The sequence below is a fragment of the Pogona vitticeps genome, chromosome 1 (genome assembly GCF_051106095.1).
Source record: "Pogona vitticeps strain Pit_001003342236 chromosome 1, PviZW2.1, whole genome shotgun sequence".
Lineage (NCBI taxonomy): Eukaryota > Metazoa > Chordata > Lepidosauria > Squamata > Agamidae > Pogona > Pogona vitticeps.
The window spans coordinates 313,471,499-313,488,431 of NC_135783.1; the positions used below are offsets into that span (position 1 = coordinate 313,471,499).

Below are 16,933 nucleotides of genomic sequence, written 5' to 3' on the forward strand. Positions count from 1 at the left end.
CTTGGAGAGAGAAAAGAAATGTAAGCTTTAGGCCAACCAAATTGTGAGATTTTTAAGGGGAATTAGGAATTTTAAAAAGCAGTATACTCTGTTTCCACGAAAATAAGACCTAACCTGAAAATAAGTCCTAGTATGATTTTTCAGGATGCTCGTAATATAAGCTCTACCCCCCAAATAAGCCCCAGTTAAGTTAAACCCTGCCCTCCACTATTGTGTAGCAACCAGAAGATGACATGACTGTATTTGAATAAACATAGATTGTTGTACATGAAAAAAATAAAACATCCCCTGAAAATAAGCCTGAATGTGTTTTTGGAGCAAAAATTAACATAAAACCCTATCTTATTTTTGGGGAAACACAGTAGGCCAAAATGAAACATATGAGGTGCCTCATAAAGAAAAATTGAGTGCTTAGTTTCAACTTAAAAATCCCTGGAAGTTGAAAGATCAGCTTCCACATTTCTAGTGAGATTTTGAGACTGCCTCCAGCTCTTCCAGAAGCTGCTCCTTGCGTCTTACTAGAAATTGCGTACACAGTGTTTCTACTTGAAAAAGTATCTCATGGTATGATACTGTTGAAAATGTTAAAAGTTGGAGGAGGAAGTAGCACTTCTATTGCAGACAGCAGAGAAATGCGGCTTTAGGCATTTTAAGTTTTCCCAGAAAGTATTTTTTAAAAAAAAGGTAACCAGAGTTTCAGTACTGTGTATGATATGGGAAGGGATAGATGTTAGAGATAATGGGAAAGAATAGTACAGTAATTGATTGCAGATTCAGATCGCTTGAATATGGGGAGAGAAGAATAAGGCAGGGTTGAGAACAGTTTAGTTAGTGCTTCTGTGGCATGTATACTTACAGAACAGAAAAACTGGTTAATGTAGGCTTTACAAAGGAACCACATGGCAGATGAGAGAAGAGACCCAGAAGAAAGCAAAGTTTGCAAGTACAAGATGGGTTTTTGTGTCAGCAGTAGCAGATTTGACTTGCCTAATACAGTACTGCTTTGTAACTTTTTTGACATCTTGATTTGCCACCTGAATTCATGATCTTGAGCCATCTTCCTTTCAGTAATTCAGTAGTGCAGATAAATGCTTGGCAGTGAAACTGGTATATGTCAGTACTTTTAATGAACCTTAACACATATTTTGCTACCACTTCTAGGAGTCCTGTTTGTATTATTAAAATATATATACTGTACATAGAAAAGAAAAAAACCTACATATCTATTACCCCTTGGTTTTTCATATACAGGCAAGGAGATAACAAGATATCATGTAGTATTGTGCTGAGGCAGGAATGCTGCCAAACAATTTGAGCAGATTAACCAACATAATCCAGATTGTGTACCACACAGGAAACCAGGAATAAGCAAGCATTGCAAGGAATATGTTTTAATAAAAACACTTCATTCTACGTAGGAAGACAAAACAGCACTCCACGGTCACTAAGCCATCTGTCATGCAGGAAACTACATCTGTCCTTCTTGACTACAAATATGGCAATTAGTCTCTGAACCATGAAAACATAACTCATCAACTATGTTTCCCTAGGAAAAAAATGGATTAAGTGTAAATTCCAGCCAAACAATAACTGGACAGTTGTATGTTTCAGAAAAAAATCCTTTGCAAATCACAGTAATCTATTGCTAAAGAATTTGATTTTAAAAAAGCCAGATAGCACATTAATTCATTTAATCAAAGTGATTCCTAAGGCAAATGGTAGTACTGATTGCGGGTCATTGCTTATTAGACATTATTGTTAGACCCACACTGTTTTTTAAACATAAGCCATTATTTATTTAGATCCTGGGTGAAGATCATAGACAAAGATCCTCAGCATTTCCCCCAGTTTGCAGTGATGGTGAAAGCATTGTAAAGTAAACTGCAATGTGAGCATCTTGAACTAGCACACTTAGAAACCTTGTTTGAAGGTCCTGTAGCGTTGTATAAGGTACAAGAGGAGATAGTCTGTTGACCATACTCTTCTGTGTTCTGTCTGTGAAGAGCAAGCAAGCAAGAACAACTTTTAAAGAACTGCTACTCTCTATAATATGTAATCAATCTTTTCTGGTGTTTATTTTTAGTGATCTGACTCACTCCCTAAGTCATGCAGTACAGGAGTGTGCTCAGGACACAGGCTCTATAGACCTGGATCTTGGTATATGTCTTCAGCTCCTTAGTAAGCCATACTCTCTTTGTGAGTCTCGAGAACATGGTAGCTGCTTTGCCAATGTGTTTATCCAGCTCAACATCTAGGGACAGAGTGTCAGAGATTGTTGAGCCAAGGTACACAAAGGCATGAACAACTTCCAATTCCTGTGTGGAGATGGTAATAGAGGGAGGTGAGTCCACACCCTGGCCCAAGACTTGTGTTTTCTTCAGGCTGATTGTTAGTCCAAAGTCTTGGCAGGCCTTGCTAAAACGATTCATGAGTTGTTGGAGGTCTTCAGCAGAGTGGGCAACAACAGCTGCATCATCGGCGAAGAGGAAGTCCCGCATGCATTTCAGTTGGAGTTTGATCTTTGCTCGCAATCTAGAGAGATTAAAGAGCTTTCCATCTGATCTAGTCCAGAGATAGACACCTTCTGTTGCAGTTCCAAAGGCATGCTTCAGCATGACAGCAAAAAAGATCCCAAAAAGGGTTGGTGCGAGGACACAGCCCTGTTTCACTCCGCTTCTGATGTCAAAGGGATCTGATGCTGAGCCATCAAAAACTATGGCACCCTTCATTCTCTCATGAAAAGACCTGATGATGTTACATAGATTATTGATTAACTAATGTGAGACCTTGGTGTAACCTGCATTTTTTCAGTTGATGACAGTGAAAGAGGTAAAGTTTATGTCTTGTCTTTTTGCATAAACATTCAATAGAGCTCAAAATGCGTAAAATAAAAATGACTGTGTTCTGAAAGAATACAATATGAACCATGAGATTTATTGATATAATTTTATTTGCCAGGCTAATATCATGTGATGTAATTAATGTATAAAGTTGATTACATGAGTTTTATACTTTCTAAAAATGATAATATCAATAATGCTATGTGATTTGAGAATTTTTAGTGAGATTTCTTGAAGAAATCATTTCTGTTTTTATTATTTTGGCTTTTGTAATTTTATGCTAGTTGCTGATTATGTTGTTATCTCATTGTCTTAAATGGGAGAAATCATCAGTGCCATAAGATTGGTATATGAGACAAAATTTGGGCTCTGGTCCTAAGAACAGTTACATAGAAGTCACCTCAGCTGAAATCTGTAGAACAAATGGCACAGTGTGGAATGCGTTGTGCCTCCATATAATCATATTTACATTAGTTATGTACTTTTTAGATTTGTGCAGTTAATGTAAAAGTGTTACACATGCACTGCTGAATATTGGTTGTTATTTTTAAGCAATAGTTGTACTTCTCCAGGATTATGTCCAGAACAGTGTTTCAGAAATAGTTTCTTGTTTGCTCATTAAGTTTGGCTTTTCTGCATCAGGGTAATTATAGGAAGCAAGTTAGTGGATATACCTTTAAATGCATGCAAGGTATGGTTTTTTCATTTTCCTACTCCAATTGATATTAAAAAAAACCCCACAAGAGTTATTCTTTATTATTTTTTATTTAAAGTGCTTTACAGAACTTGAGCTTTAACCAATCTGAAAAGACAGGTATTTTTTTTATAAATTAATAAAAATAATTTTAGATAAATCATCATCATCTTAGAACTGCAGAGCTGCAAGGGATTATATGGATCATCAAGTCTGGCTCCTGTCAGGGAGGCACAGTGGGGAATCAAATTCCCAATCTCTGCTCCACAGCCAGATACTTAAACCATTGAGCTCTCCAGCAGTTCTATAACCAAGTGTGTATCTGCGTTTGTGTTTATCTGGCTCTCTCTGTTATAGTTCTGGGATGTCTGTAGGTTTGTAAAAGCCAAAATATGAAGCAAAACGTGTTGAATGTTTAGACCAGTTGTTTTGCAATAAATGAAATTGCTGTTGCCTTTGTTAAAAGTGTGTGTAGCCAGCTGTGATTGATGTTCCAGTTTTGGGGCTTATATATATATATATATATATATATATATATATATATATATATATATATATATATATATATATATATATATATATATATATATATATATATATATATATATATATATATATATATATGCGCACCCTAAAATCACCTTTAATCAGTGATTTGTTGCTGGTGATGACATCACCTTCATTGTGCTCATGGAGCTATTGAATAGGATTTCAGTCATAGATTTCTACACTACATGCAAATACAAACTGGTTGAAATCCTGTTGGTGTAAGTTTATGATGTACAGTCCAGATGTCATCATCCAACAATGGAAATATCTATCCCACCCCCTTTTAAGTTCCTCAGCTCCCTGGGGATCCCTTTTGCCCTGAGACAATCTTGAGACACAAGGACTTTCATTTCAGATAAATGAAACTGGAGCCTCAGAACCTGAAGGGAAGGAGGGGATAGAAAACTTTAAATTTAATTAAATTAAAGATTTTTGTTCCCAGATGATGTAATTTGTGTTGTACAGCATACATTTATGACAACAGGATTTTCCTCTATGTACACTGATCAGCCACAACATTAAAACTAGCAACAGGTGAAGTGAATAGCATTGATTATATTGTTACAATGGCACCTGGTCAAGGGGTGAGATATATTAGGCAACAAGTGAACAGTCAAAGTTCTTGACTTTCATGTGCTGCAAGTGGGAAATATGGGCAAGTGAAAATATCTGAGTTGACTTTGACAAAGGCCTAATAGTGATGGCTAGATGACTGGATATAAGCATCACACTTTGCTTTGCTTTTGGATCAGAACATCTCCAAAATAGCAAATCTTGTGGGATATTCCTTATATACAGTGGTTAGTAACTACTAGAAGTGGTGCAAGGAAGGGCAACTGGTGAACCGGTTTGCGGGCACCCAAGACTCATTGATGCATGTGGGGAGTAAAGGCTCGCCCATCAGGTCTGATCACACAGAAGAGCTACTGTAGCTCAGATGGCTGAAAAATGGAATGCTGGCCATGATAGAAAGTTGTCAAAATACACAGTGCATTGTAGTTTCCTACTTATGGGGCTATATAGCCACAGACTGGTTAGAGTGCCCATGATGACCCCTGTCCATCACCAAATGCACCTACAATGGGGACATGACTGTTAGAACTGGACCATGGAGCAATGGAAGAAGCCTGCCTAGTCTGATAAATCATGTGTTCTTTTAGATCAGATGGCTGGCTTGGTTTGTGTGCATTGCTTATCCGGGAAAGAGAAGGATGCACTATGGGAAGAAGGCTGACAAGTGGAGGCAGTGTTATGATCTGGGCAATGTTCTGCTGGGAAACCTTGGGCCGTTGACATTCATGTGGATGTTATTTTAACACTGTAGTACCCAACCTTTTCCGAACCACGAATCGGATGGGGGTGGGGCTTGCACAGCTGGGCGGGGCACCTGTGCTTCCACACATAGGTGGGCAGGGCACCTGTGTGTGCGTGCGTGCGTGCGTGCGTGCATGGAGGAGGCATGTGAGGGGCTGGGAGATCTGTCTCTGCTGTCTGGCCCTGCTAAGACCGTGGCCTGGTACCAGGCCATTGACCGGGGATTGGTGACCCCGGCTTTAACATGTACCACCTACTTAGAGATTGTTGCAGACCACATACACCCCTTCATAGCAGTGGTGTTTCCTGATGGCAGTGGCCTCTTTCAGCAGGATAATGCACCCTGGCACAGTGCCAAAATTGTTTAGGAATAGTTTGAGGAACATAACAAAGAGTTTAAGGTGTTGCCTTGGCCTCCAAATTTCCCAGACCTTAGTCCGATTGAGCATCTCTGATATGTTCTGCAACACCAGATTCAATACATGGAGGCCCCACCTCACAACTTGCAGGACTTAAAGGATCGAATGCTAATATCTTGTTGCCAGATACCACAGGACACATTCAGAGGTCTTGTGAAGTCCATGCCTTGATGCATCAGGCCTGTTTTGGCAGCATGAGGGGGACCTATACAATGTTAGGCAGGTGGTTTTAATGTTATGGATTATCAGTGTACAGTATATGCTACATGATATGGTTGCTGAAGGGTTAAAGTGCCAGTCCCCCGCTATGACTGTTAGAACAATTCAAGCATGCATTATAGGAAATAATTAAAATTTGTTTCTTATCTTCTTTTTATAGATAGCAGCTTTTCATATTTTGCAACTGCATTTTGTCTATAATGGGAATAAGGGAATGGAGGTTAAAGTACATGTATGTGAGAGTGAGTGAGACAGAAAACAGAGTGGGGAACTAAGGTTCATTTTCAGAATTACTTTGTGTCTCAAGGATTCAGTCCCTCCTATTATATCTACTCAACCAGCAGTAAACTCTATTGAACTTAGTGGTGCATTCTTCTTAGGCGTTTCTAGTACTGCATTGTTAATAGACAAAAAAGAAATTAGCAAGTGAAAAATCCCTCATCTTGTTGGACTGAGAGGGAGTCTGTATGGGGAGGTCTGGTCAGGGCTTCTCTGAAGTACCCTTTAAGTAAGAGAGAATGGCACATACTGCTCACAATACGGGCCGTAGCATGCTTCAGTCATGCTTCGAACCTCCTTCTGCCTCTTTCATTCTTCCAACCCTTACTCCAGGATTCAAACTGCAGCATGTCCTCTACTTCCACCAATACCACTGGCATTTCCAGGCATTAAGTGGGAATGCTCAGGGAAAGAGAAGAAGCACTGATATAGAGAGAATTAGAAGATTTCCAGTTCAAGCAAAACTGGTACTGACCAAATGGCTGCTTAGGTGGAATGGAGAGACAAATGATGGGGAGGTAACAGAGAGTAAAAACAATACCGAGTTGAGGGTGGGGAATGGGATGAAAATGGGTTTCTAGCCCAGGAGAATCAACTTCAGGCTGAATGAGTAGATGACCTTCATGAAATACAGTAAAAAGAGGTGAAAGCGAGAGGAGATTGTGAGGGAATTTGAAATGGACAGAGAGAGGTACACTCAGTAGTAGTAATGTACATAGGTTAAGTATGAAATCTTATATAGTTCTGTCTTGCATTCCACATTAAAAGTGAAATTTTTTGTATTTATAATTGACAAACGTATCTTTCTTTTTTCAGAAATATGAACCATTTGATCCTGAACACCTAAGTTTATTGCAAGCATGTTGATCCCAGAAGGATGGATATCAATTTTGCCAATTTTCAGATAAAATGCTAGTGTGTAGAAGCACTTTCAAGAATGAATACTGTGCTCAATTATGTTGGTAAATACAGAAGGATGAGAAGAACATTATGATGGCAAAGAACAAAGAACCTCGTCCCCCATCATATGCTATCAGCGTTGTTGGACTTTCTGGGACTGAAAAAGACAAGGGGAACTGTGGAGTTGGAAAGTCGTGTTTGTGCAATAGGTTTGTGCGTTCAAAAGCAGATGAATATTACCCTGAACATACCTCTGTGCTTAGCACAATTGACTTTGGTGGACGAGTTGTTAATAATGATCACTTTTTATACTGGGGTGACGTAATACAATGTGGAGAAGATGGAATAGATTGCAAAATTCATGTTATTGAACAAACCGAATTCATTGATGATCAGACTTTTTTGCCTCATCGGAGTACGAACTTACAACCTTATATAAAACGTGCTGCTGCAACAAAATTGCAGTCAGCAGAAAAACTTATGTATATTTGCACAGATCAGCTTGGGTTAGAGCAAGACTTTGAGCAGAAGCAAATGCCTGAGGGAAAGCTAAACATCGATGGATTCTTATTATGTATTGATGTAAGTCAAGGATGCAACAGGAAGTTTGATGACCAACTTAAATTTGTAAATAACCTCTACATTCAGATATCAAAATCTAAAAAGCCTATAATAATAGCAGCAACAAAATGTGATGAATGTGTAGAACATTATTTGCGGGAAGTTCAGGCTTTTGCTTCAAATAAGAAGAACCTTCTGGTAATAGAAACATCAGCAAGATTCAATGTCAATGTAGAAACATGTTTTACTGCACTGGTACAAATGATGGATAAAACCCGTGGTAAGCCTAAAATAATTCCCTATCTGGATGCTTATAAAACCCAGAGACAGCTTGTTGTAACTTCGACAGATAAATTTGAGAAACTTGTGCAGACTGTGAGAGACTATCATGCCACTTGGAAAACTGTTAGTAATAAACTGAAAAATCACCCAGATTATGAAGAATACATTAATTTAGAAGGTACAAAAAAGGCCAAAAATACATTTTCAAAACATATAGAACAGCTTAAGCAAGAACATATAAGAAAAAGAAGAGAGGAATATATTAACGCATTACCGAGAGCTTTTAATACACTTCTGTCAAACCTTGAAGAGATTGAACATTTGAGTTGGCCAGAAGCTTTGAAGTTGATGGAGAAAAGATCAGATTTCCAACTATGTTTTGTAGTGCTAGAAAAAACACCCTGGGATGAAACTGACCATATAGATAAAGTGAATGACAGGAGAATTCCATTTGACCTTTTGAGCACCCTAGAAGCTGAAAAAGTCTATCAAAATCATGTGCAGCATTTAATATCTGAAAAAAGGAGAGTTGAAATGAAGGAGAAGTTCAAAAAAACACTTGAGAAGATACAGTTCATCTCTCCTGGGCAACCATGGGAAGAAGTCATGTGTTTTGTAATGGAGGATGAAGCATTTAAATATATTACAGAGGCTGATAGTAGAGAAGTATATAGTAGGCATCAACGGGAAATAGTTGAAAAAGCCAAAGAAGAGTTTCAGGAAATGCTTTTTGAACATTCAGAACTGTTTTATGACTTGGATTTAAATGCAACACCTAGCTCTGATAAAATGAGTGAAATTCATGCAGTTTTGAGTGAAGAGCCTAGGTACAAAGCTTTACAAAAACTTGCACCTGATAGGGAGTCTCTTCTACTTAAACATATAGGGTTTGTGTATCATCCCACTAAAGAAACGTGTCTCAGTGGCCAAAACTGCATGGACATTAAAGTAGAACAGTTACTTGCTGGTAGTCTTTTGCAGCTGGACCATGGTCGCTCAAATTTTTATCATGATAGTGCCAACATTGATAAAGTCAATATTTTTATTTTGGGTAAAGATGGCCTTGCACAAGAGTTGGCAAATGAGATTCGGACACAGTCTACAGATGATGAGTATGCCTTAGATGGAAAAATATATGAACTTGATCTTAGGCCAGTGGATGCAAAGTCACCTTATCTTCTAAGTCAATTATGGACTTCTGCCTTCAAACCACATGGATGTTTCTGTGTATTTAATTCAATTGAATCACTTAATTTTATTGGAGAATCTATTGGAAAAATCAGGACAGAAGCATCTCAGATAAGAAGAGACAAATATATGGCCAATCTTCCATTTACATTAATACTGGCGAATCAGAGGGAGAGTGTTAGTAAGAATTTGCCAATTCTGAGACACCAAGGACAGCAGTTGGCAAACAAGTTGCAGTGTCCTTTTATAGATGTGCCTGCTGGTACTTATCCACGTAAATTTAACGAGGCCCAAATAAAACAGGCCTTGAGGGGAGTTCTTGAAGCAGTTAAACACAACTTTGATGTTGTAAGCCCTGTTCCTACAATTAAAGACCTCTCAGAAGCAGATTTGAGGATAGTTATGTGTGCCATGTGTGGAGACCCATTCAGTGTGGATCTTATTCTTTCACCCTTCCTTGATTCTCATTCTTGTAGTGCAGCTCAGGCTGGCCAGAATAATTCTCTAATGCTCGATAAAATTATAGGTGAAAAACGGAGACGAATACAGATAACAATACTATCGTATCATTCTTCAATTGGTGTAAGAAAAGATGAACTTGTTCATGGGTATATATTAGTTTACTCTGCCAAACGAAAAGCATCTATGGGAATGCTTCGAGCATTTCTTTCAGAAGTACAGGATACTATTCCTGTCCAGTTGGTGGCTGTTACTGACAGTCAGGCAGATTTCTTTGAGAATGAGGCCATTAAAGAATTAATGACGGAGGGTGAGCATATAGCCACTGAGATTACTGCTAAATTCACAGCTCTATATTCTCTATCTCAGTATCATCGTCAGACTGAGGTTTTTACACTGTTCTTCAGTGATGTTTTGGAGAAGAAAAGTATGATTGAAAATTCTTACATGTCTGATAGTACAAGAGAGGCAACACATATAAGTGAGGATGTTTTCCTGCATTCTCCCAGAGGAGGCTCTCACGCGTACAATTATTACCCAGATTCAGAAGATGATACTGAAGCCCCACCTCCTTACAGTCCAATTGGAGATGATGTACAGTTGCTCCCTACACCTGATCGCTCAAAGTATCGGTTAGATTTGGAAGGTAATGAATATCCTGTTCATAGCACACCACTCAACTGTCATGATCATGAACGCAACCATAAAGTGCCTCCTCCCATAAAACCGAAACCAATGGTACCGAAGACAAATGTGAAGAAACTAGATCCAAATCTTGTAAAAACTATTGAGGCTGGCATTGGTAAAAATCCAAGGAAACAATCCAGAATGGTTCTGGCACCATCTGATGAACTTGATCAGTCTGATAATTATGCAGAACCTATAGATACTATTTTTAAGCATAGAGGTGTTGCAGATGATATCTACGCAATTCCAGATGATAGTCAGAATCGCATGATCAAAATTCGAAATTCATTTATTATAAATAATGCCCAAGGAGATGAAGAAAATGGGTTTCCTGATAGAATTTCAAAGACACAAGGAGAGCGAAGACCTTCAAAATACAAATACAAATCAAAAACTCTGTTCAGCAAAGCAAAGTCTTATTACAGGAGAGCACATTCAGATGCAAGTGATGATGAAGCTTTTACAACATCTAAAACAAAAAGAAAAGGACGACATCGTGGCAGTGAAGAAGATCCACTTCTGTCTCCTGTAGAAACATGGAAGGGTGGCATTGACAATCCTGCCATTACTTCAGATCAAGAGTTGGATGATAAAAAGATGAAGAAGAAAACTCAGAAAGTAAAAGAAGACAAAAAAGTAAGTTGTCTTTTAAAAATACTTTGATTAACATTATGACGTATTCGTTTTCCAAAACACATAGCTTTATGTAATTTTACATTATTGTTTTAAAAATGGCAGCAATGTGCCTAATTAGGTTGGTGCATTTGTTTGTATCACGAGATTATTCGGAACAGTAATATAAGGCTTAAATTATTCGAGTGAGGAGATTTGCAGTATCTTTATTTTTAAATGAGAAGGTGTGGTTCTGATCAGTTCTAGTCTTTGACCTGAAGGAGAGAGAAAATGTCTTGGTGGAACTGCTTTTGTCAGCAAAATTGGGCAGAAATTATCTCATATAAGCATTGCAGCTATCTGTGCCTTCCAAAAACTTTTTGGAGGGCACAGAGAGGCATAACATCCCCCAGAGCTAGATTTTGGATAGCACTGAGGGCTGCAGGAGGAATGAAAGTTAGTTCCGGTACTACAGAGTTACTTTGGAGTTAAACTTGGGTTTTTGACAAGTGGGAATAATTGAATGTGTTGAATCAATTGCTGGGTACAATATGCCATTGTGAAGACCAGTGTAATTGCTGGGTACAATATGTCATTGTGAAGACCAGTGTATTTCAGATGTTGATAAGCCAACATTTGAAGTGTCTCTTTTCTTAATATACGGTGCATAATGTAAAAATTGATGGGTATTTGGTATTATCAGACATGATTCAATGTGCCTTAAAAATCTTAACAATACAGAGCAGAATTATTTTTTAAAAATAATAATGTATGCATGTATGTTTTGTTGGGTAAGTTCAGTGGAACACGGTTTTGGTGTATGTGGTCCTCCAGATCTTGCACTGCAATCTGTATTACTCCAACCATCTGCTCTGTATTCTGGACCTAATAGGAGGTGGAATGTAAAAATATCTAGAGGGTTTCCGGGTCATTACTCCTGGGCCAGAGATAGAAGGATGTCATCTGCATAATAATTTCAGTAGCCTTTGCAAAAGATTGACTGTATAGAATTAACTTTTGTAGCTGTAGTTGTAGAAGGGGTTGCAGTTGCAGTTGTATCATTTGCATATGTAGGTTGTTTCATCTCAAGCACAGCAAGAGATACCTTTTGATTATTGAAGGTTCAAGATATCAAGTCAATCTTAAAGCTGCATTGTAAATACTATCAATTTGAGGAAAGTTCCTCTTAACATACAGCTTTTGTTTTTACATCACATTGGACATGTATGGCTCTCAGAAGCCTTTTGTGTGGCTTGCCACTAGTATCCACAAGACTGCTAGCATGCCCCACTCCGTGCTGCAAGTTTACTAAAGAAAAAGGTACACAAAAGAGAGGTTTCTCCCAGCAAAATCACAGTCCCTCAAATCCAGGCAACTTTAGTGTAGGATACCTACCCCAGTCTGATGCCTTCCAGGTACTGTTCATTCCACATTGCATTAGACTCAGTAACATGGCCAATGGTACAGGATCATGGCAGTTGAAGACTATATGAGAGGAAGTCATGATGGAGGTGATTATGTTGAGAAGATTGGTTTAGATCATGGCTGGAGAGTTCTCTCATTAGGAGCCACTCTGAGTCTCCCCAGAAGAAAGAAAAGCCTCTGAAAAGGCAAAGCCAGATCGTACCCAATCCTATGTATTGTACTGACCTGACTTGTGGGATTGTTAGAGTAACTGCAGTAAGATTTGTAAAGAGTCTTGCACCAGGAATGCTACAGTGATAATTAGCTGACCTAATTCCTGTTTGAAAAGGTCTCAGAGGATAAGTATCAGCTATTGGTAAAGCTAACAATATGAGGCAGAGGAAGAGCAAAGTGGATGGTTGCTATATTAATTATTGTTGACATGTTCCCATCCAGCATACAAAACACAGTTCAGTTCTTTGCAGGGGCAACCCACAGTGCTCAGCCTTCTTGCCTGCAAAACACAGATCTGTTATATACAGTATAGGGAACTGAAATACCTGAAAATATCTTCTTCAGAGCATATAAGAGTTCTGATAAAACAGAATTTCGCCATCTTTGCTTAGGAAGTGACATAATGAGCTGCAGGAGAAGATAGGAATTGTGAAAAATACAGGAAAGGACACTTTTCAAGAATGGAAGCGCTTTGGAGAGCAATAACTTTGGATATGAGCCACTATTGTTTAAACACCCTAAACCACATTATTACTTAGTTTACACTACCATGTATGAGCTGGAGCACAAAAGAATGTAAATATAACTGAGTATTGTTGCTCTTTTTACTAAGGGCATTAATATATTCAAAATTAACTTTGCTGTATGAGAATTTTTTGGCTCCAGGTATGATCTTACACATATATTATGTTTTTCACTTATTGCTAAGAATGCTGTTATTTTGTTGTAGCAAAAAAAGAAAACCAAGACATTCAATCCTCCAACTCGAAGAAATTGGGATAGTAATTACTTTGGAATGCCGCTGCAGGATCTGGTTACACCTGAAAAGCCTATACCCCACTTTGTGGAAAAATGTGTGCAGTTCATTGAAGATACAGGTAAGAAAAAAGTTGGGCTTCGAGCTGCGACTTCGTTCTTTGCGGCCAATTATGGAAGTTTTTTTCTCCTGATCATTCATAGTTTTATACTTTGTGTTAATACAGAAATAAATGTAAGATGTGGCGAAAAACATTCACTTGTATTTGCTTACCAAAAAACCAAAAATATCAATATTAAATTCATATTATTTAGATAACATTGATTTAATTTTTAAAGACGTAATGGAACATTTGAGAGGCATTGCAAAGTTTTAAGCCTATACTCAGTACTCTCTTGGTACTGGTTTCTGGGTTGTTCAACTGGTGAGGAAACAGAGTACATGTTGGTGGTATCTCTGACCTTGCCTTCCTATGCTGCCTTTTCCCTTTGTTGCTATACCCTGATTTTTTTTCTCCACTTGTCCCAATCCTCAAGTCTGATATCCATTGTCCTGAGAGGTCCACATATATATTATTGTAGCAAAGCATCACTTTTGTAACACATATTGTTAATATAAAGATAAATAAATATGTACAGTAGGAAAACATGTATAAATCACAATAAAATTTGAAAAGTGTTGCTGCAGAAAAAGATTAGAATATTTTCTTGTGCATGCAGCAATGTTTATCTTTCTCCTTCCATAACGTATTTGTAAGAAGTTAATTTATCCATCAGAGCCATGTTCCAGAGCTTGAAAATCACTAATACCCATATAATGTTTTGTGTGAATATTATGTCATTTGCCTCCCACCTACATAACAAAGCAACAGGATTTCAAGCCAATGTGATTAAGAGGGATGCTATTAGAATTGGGGGGGGGAGATATTTCTTTTTCATATAATACTCCTTGTTTTGGGGACTATACTGATTCTTGGGCAGATCTGCTGTTATGGGAGCTTTGTCCTTCAGAATTTTGACAGGATCAGCATCTAAGAGAAGCCTTAGATTCTTTCAATTGTACGAAACAGTTCAACCACAGTTGAAGACATCTGGGCTCTATTCCTATATTTAAGATTTCACATCTCAGTTTTAGTCAGTTGGGCCTCCGGAATTACTGTATTAATTATAGAATCAAACGGTAATTTATTTATTATTTGTTCATTAATTAAGAATCAGACATGCACATTCCTCCTATAAATAATGACAGTGGTGTAATTTTATACTCCAACAATTAGTTTTCCTGTTTTTAGATGGAACAAAACAGTAACAGGATTCTCGTGTGAATTCTGCTACAGTGTAGGTGGCAGTGTTTTATGTAAGATTGAATCATGACTGGTGAGGTTCTGGACATACCTTGATAAGCCATGCTAGGGTTGGGTAGGGTTAGGTTAGGTTATGGATAAAAATGTGGAAACAGGTCACACAGATTCTAATCCAGCGGTATCATACTGGCTTTCTTTACTAAGAATAGTTGTGTGAGATTTGTCACAAGACAGGGAATAATAGATTTAGGATATAAATTGGTGCAAATTCCTAAGTTCCCAAAAATATAAGGGCCAAAATAGTGATTTTAACTTGCATAAGGGAAATTGCACATGTCTTGGTGGCAAATTGCCACTCATTAATGAGGTATTGATTGCCTTCTTTGCTGAGCAAGCATAAATTGCCTGTAGGATTCTATGCTGAAGGCAAAGAGCATTTTTTTTTTAAAAAATGACTAGCATTTGTACTGGTGCATATATCATAACTAGCAATGACATAATCTCTTCAGAGTTTTTCAAAGAATTGTAGATTTGCAAAGTTTTTTTCTGCTTTTAGCAACCCTTATAGCAGCTCTGTAAATTAGGATAATAATCTTATCTGGTGGTAACATTTCCCAACCACATAGAAAAAAAAACTTCAATAAAGATTGCCATTTGTTTAAGGCCAGCCAGTGAGGTCCTGGCTGAGCTAATATTTAACTGAAAAAGCTAAAGACTCACACTCAACACTGTTAGCTACTTAAGTATACTAGTCAATGCATTTTAAAATTTCATTTCTTCTAAAAACACAGGAAGCTAAGTTACACTAGCAGTAGAGTTGATTTTACTTAGTTTTCCTGGTTTCAGAAGAAATAGCCATGTTAGTCTATGCCAGTGATGGTGAACCTATGGCACACGTGCCGCCTGTGGCAGAAAGAGATGTCTCCCTTGGCACGCAAGTACAGCACTACGCCCCCGCTATCCCCCCACCCCACAGCCAAACCTCAAACCATCGTCAGCTACCTCTTTTTGCTAATTTCCTTGGTTCCTGCACTCCTTCTTTAAGAGATCTCTTCAAGAGATCGGAGATAAGCCTGCTTGATTGGTTACAGCTGGCCCCCGGGAGTCAAATGACTGCTTCCGGCCCACCTAAGGTGACTTTGCTAGCAGGAGGGAAAGGCTGCTTGTTAAGGAGGGAAGGAACGTGCGACTTCAAATGTATGTACAAAATAGAAGGAATGTCTGTCTCTCTGTGTGTGCTCATGTGTGTACTTTAATCTGGTATAAATATTACCCTGAGTTTGGGAACTTGTTTTTTTTCCTTGTCAAAGTGTTCTGTGTTAATGCTATAGAATTAAAAGTTTAGGAAAAATTTTGTGTGTGTGTTTGTGTGTGTGTGTGACTCACAAATGAAAAGTGGCTCAAAACCTAGGAAAAATTGTGTGTTGTGTATGTGAGAGACTCAAAACTGTTAATCTCCACTGCATTTAGCGCTGCAGTTTGCTGAGAACAGCAGAAATCTGAAGTGTGTAGCAATTGTGTTTCTCTGTTTGTCATCCCCAAAGCAGGCAAGAGTATCCCAGTTTACAGTGGTGCCTCACTTAGCGACGTTAATCCGTTCCGGAAAAAACATTGCTAAGCGATTTCATTGCCAAGCGAAATTAAAAAGCCCATAGAAACGCATTAAAACACAATTAATTCGTTCCTATGGGCTTAAAACCTCACCTTAAAGTGAAAATCCTCCATAGCGCCGCCATTTTCGCTGCCTCTTAAGCGAGAAAAAACAGCGGGCAGCCATTTTGTTTCCCCGGTGGCCATTTTGAAACTGCCGATCAGCTGTTAAAAAAGGGTCGCTTTGCCTTGATCGCTTCCCCACGATCATTGCAAAGTGAAAAAACCCCATAGGGCGCATCACAAAAACTCCGTCGCTAAGCGATTTCGTTGCTCAACGGAGCAATCGCTATGCGAGGCACCACTGTATTCCCAAAATCTGAATCCCAGTCTTTCTGCTCCTGGTCCTACTTTGACTCCAACACCAACCAAAAGACTGTGGGTTTATTTATTGTGTCAGTCCATCTCATGTGCAATCTTTCTCTTTTCCTATTGCTTTGCACTTTTTCTTGCATTGCTACCTTTTCCTGTGAGCTTGTCTTCTTATGATGGTAGTACAGTACCCTTTGTTTGGTTATTTTAGCTTTTAGTGAAATTCCACACTTAATTTGCTTTACTTATCTTTCTGACAAGTCATGCTAT

The 16,933-nt window shown here is 38.3% G+C and overlaps 1 protein-coding gene across 4 annotated transcripts in view; it reads left to right on the forward strand.

The window, feature by feature from the left end:
* ARHGAP5 (Rho GTPase activating protein 5) overlaps positions 1–16,933 on the forward strand; it is a 59,312-nt gene that overhangs the window by 8,040 nt on the left and 34,339 nt on the right. For all 4 annotated transcript variants that reach the window (XM_020788413.3, XM_020788414.3, XM_020788412.3 and 1 more), the window contains exons 2-3: positions 7,131–11,027; positions 13,372–13,519. In XM_020788413.3, coding sequence (XP_020644072.1) covers positions 7,305–11,027; positions 13,372–13,519 — 3,871 coding nt within the window. In that variant the 5' untranslated portion in view covers positions 7,131–7,304. The remainder of the gene's footprint in view (positions 1–7,130; positions 11,028–13,371; positions 13,520–16,933) is intronic.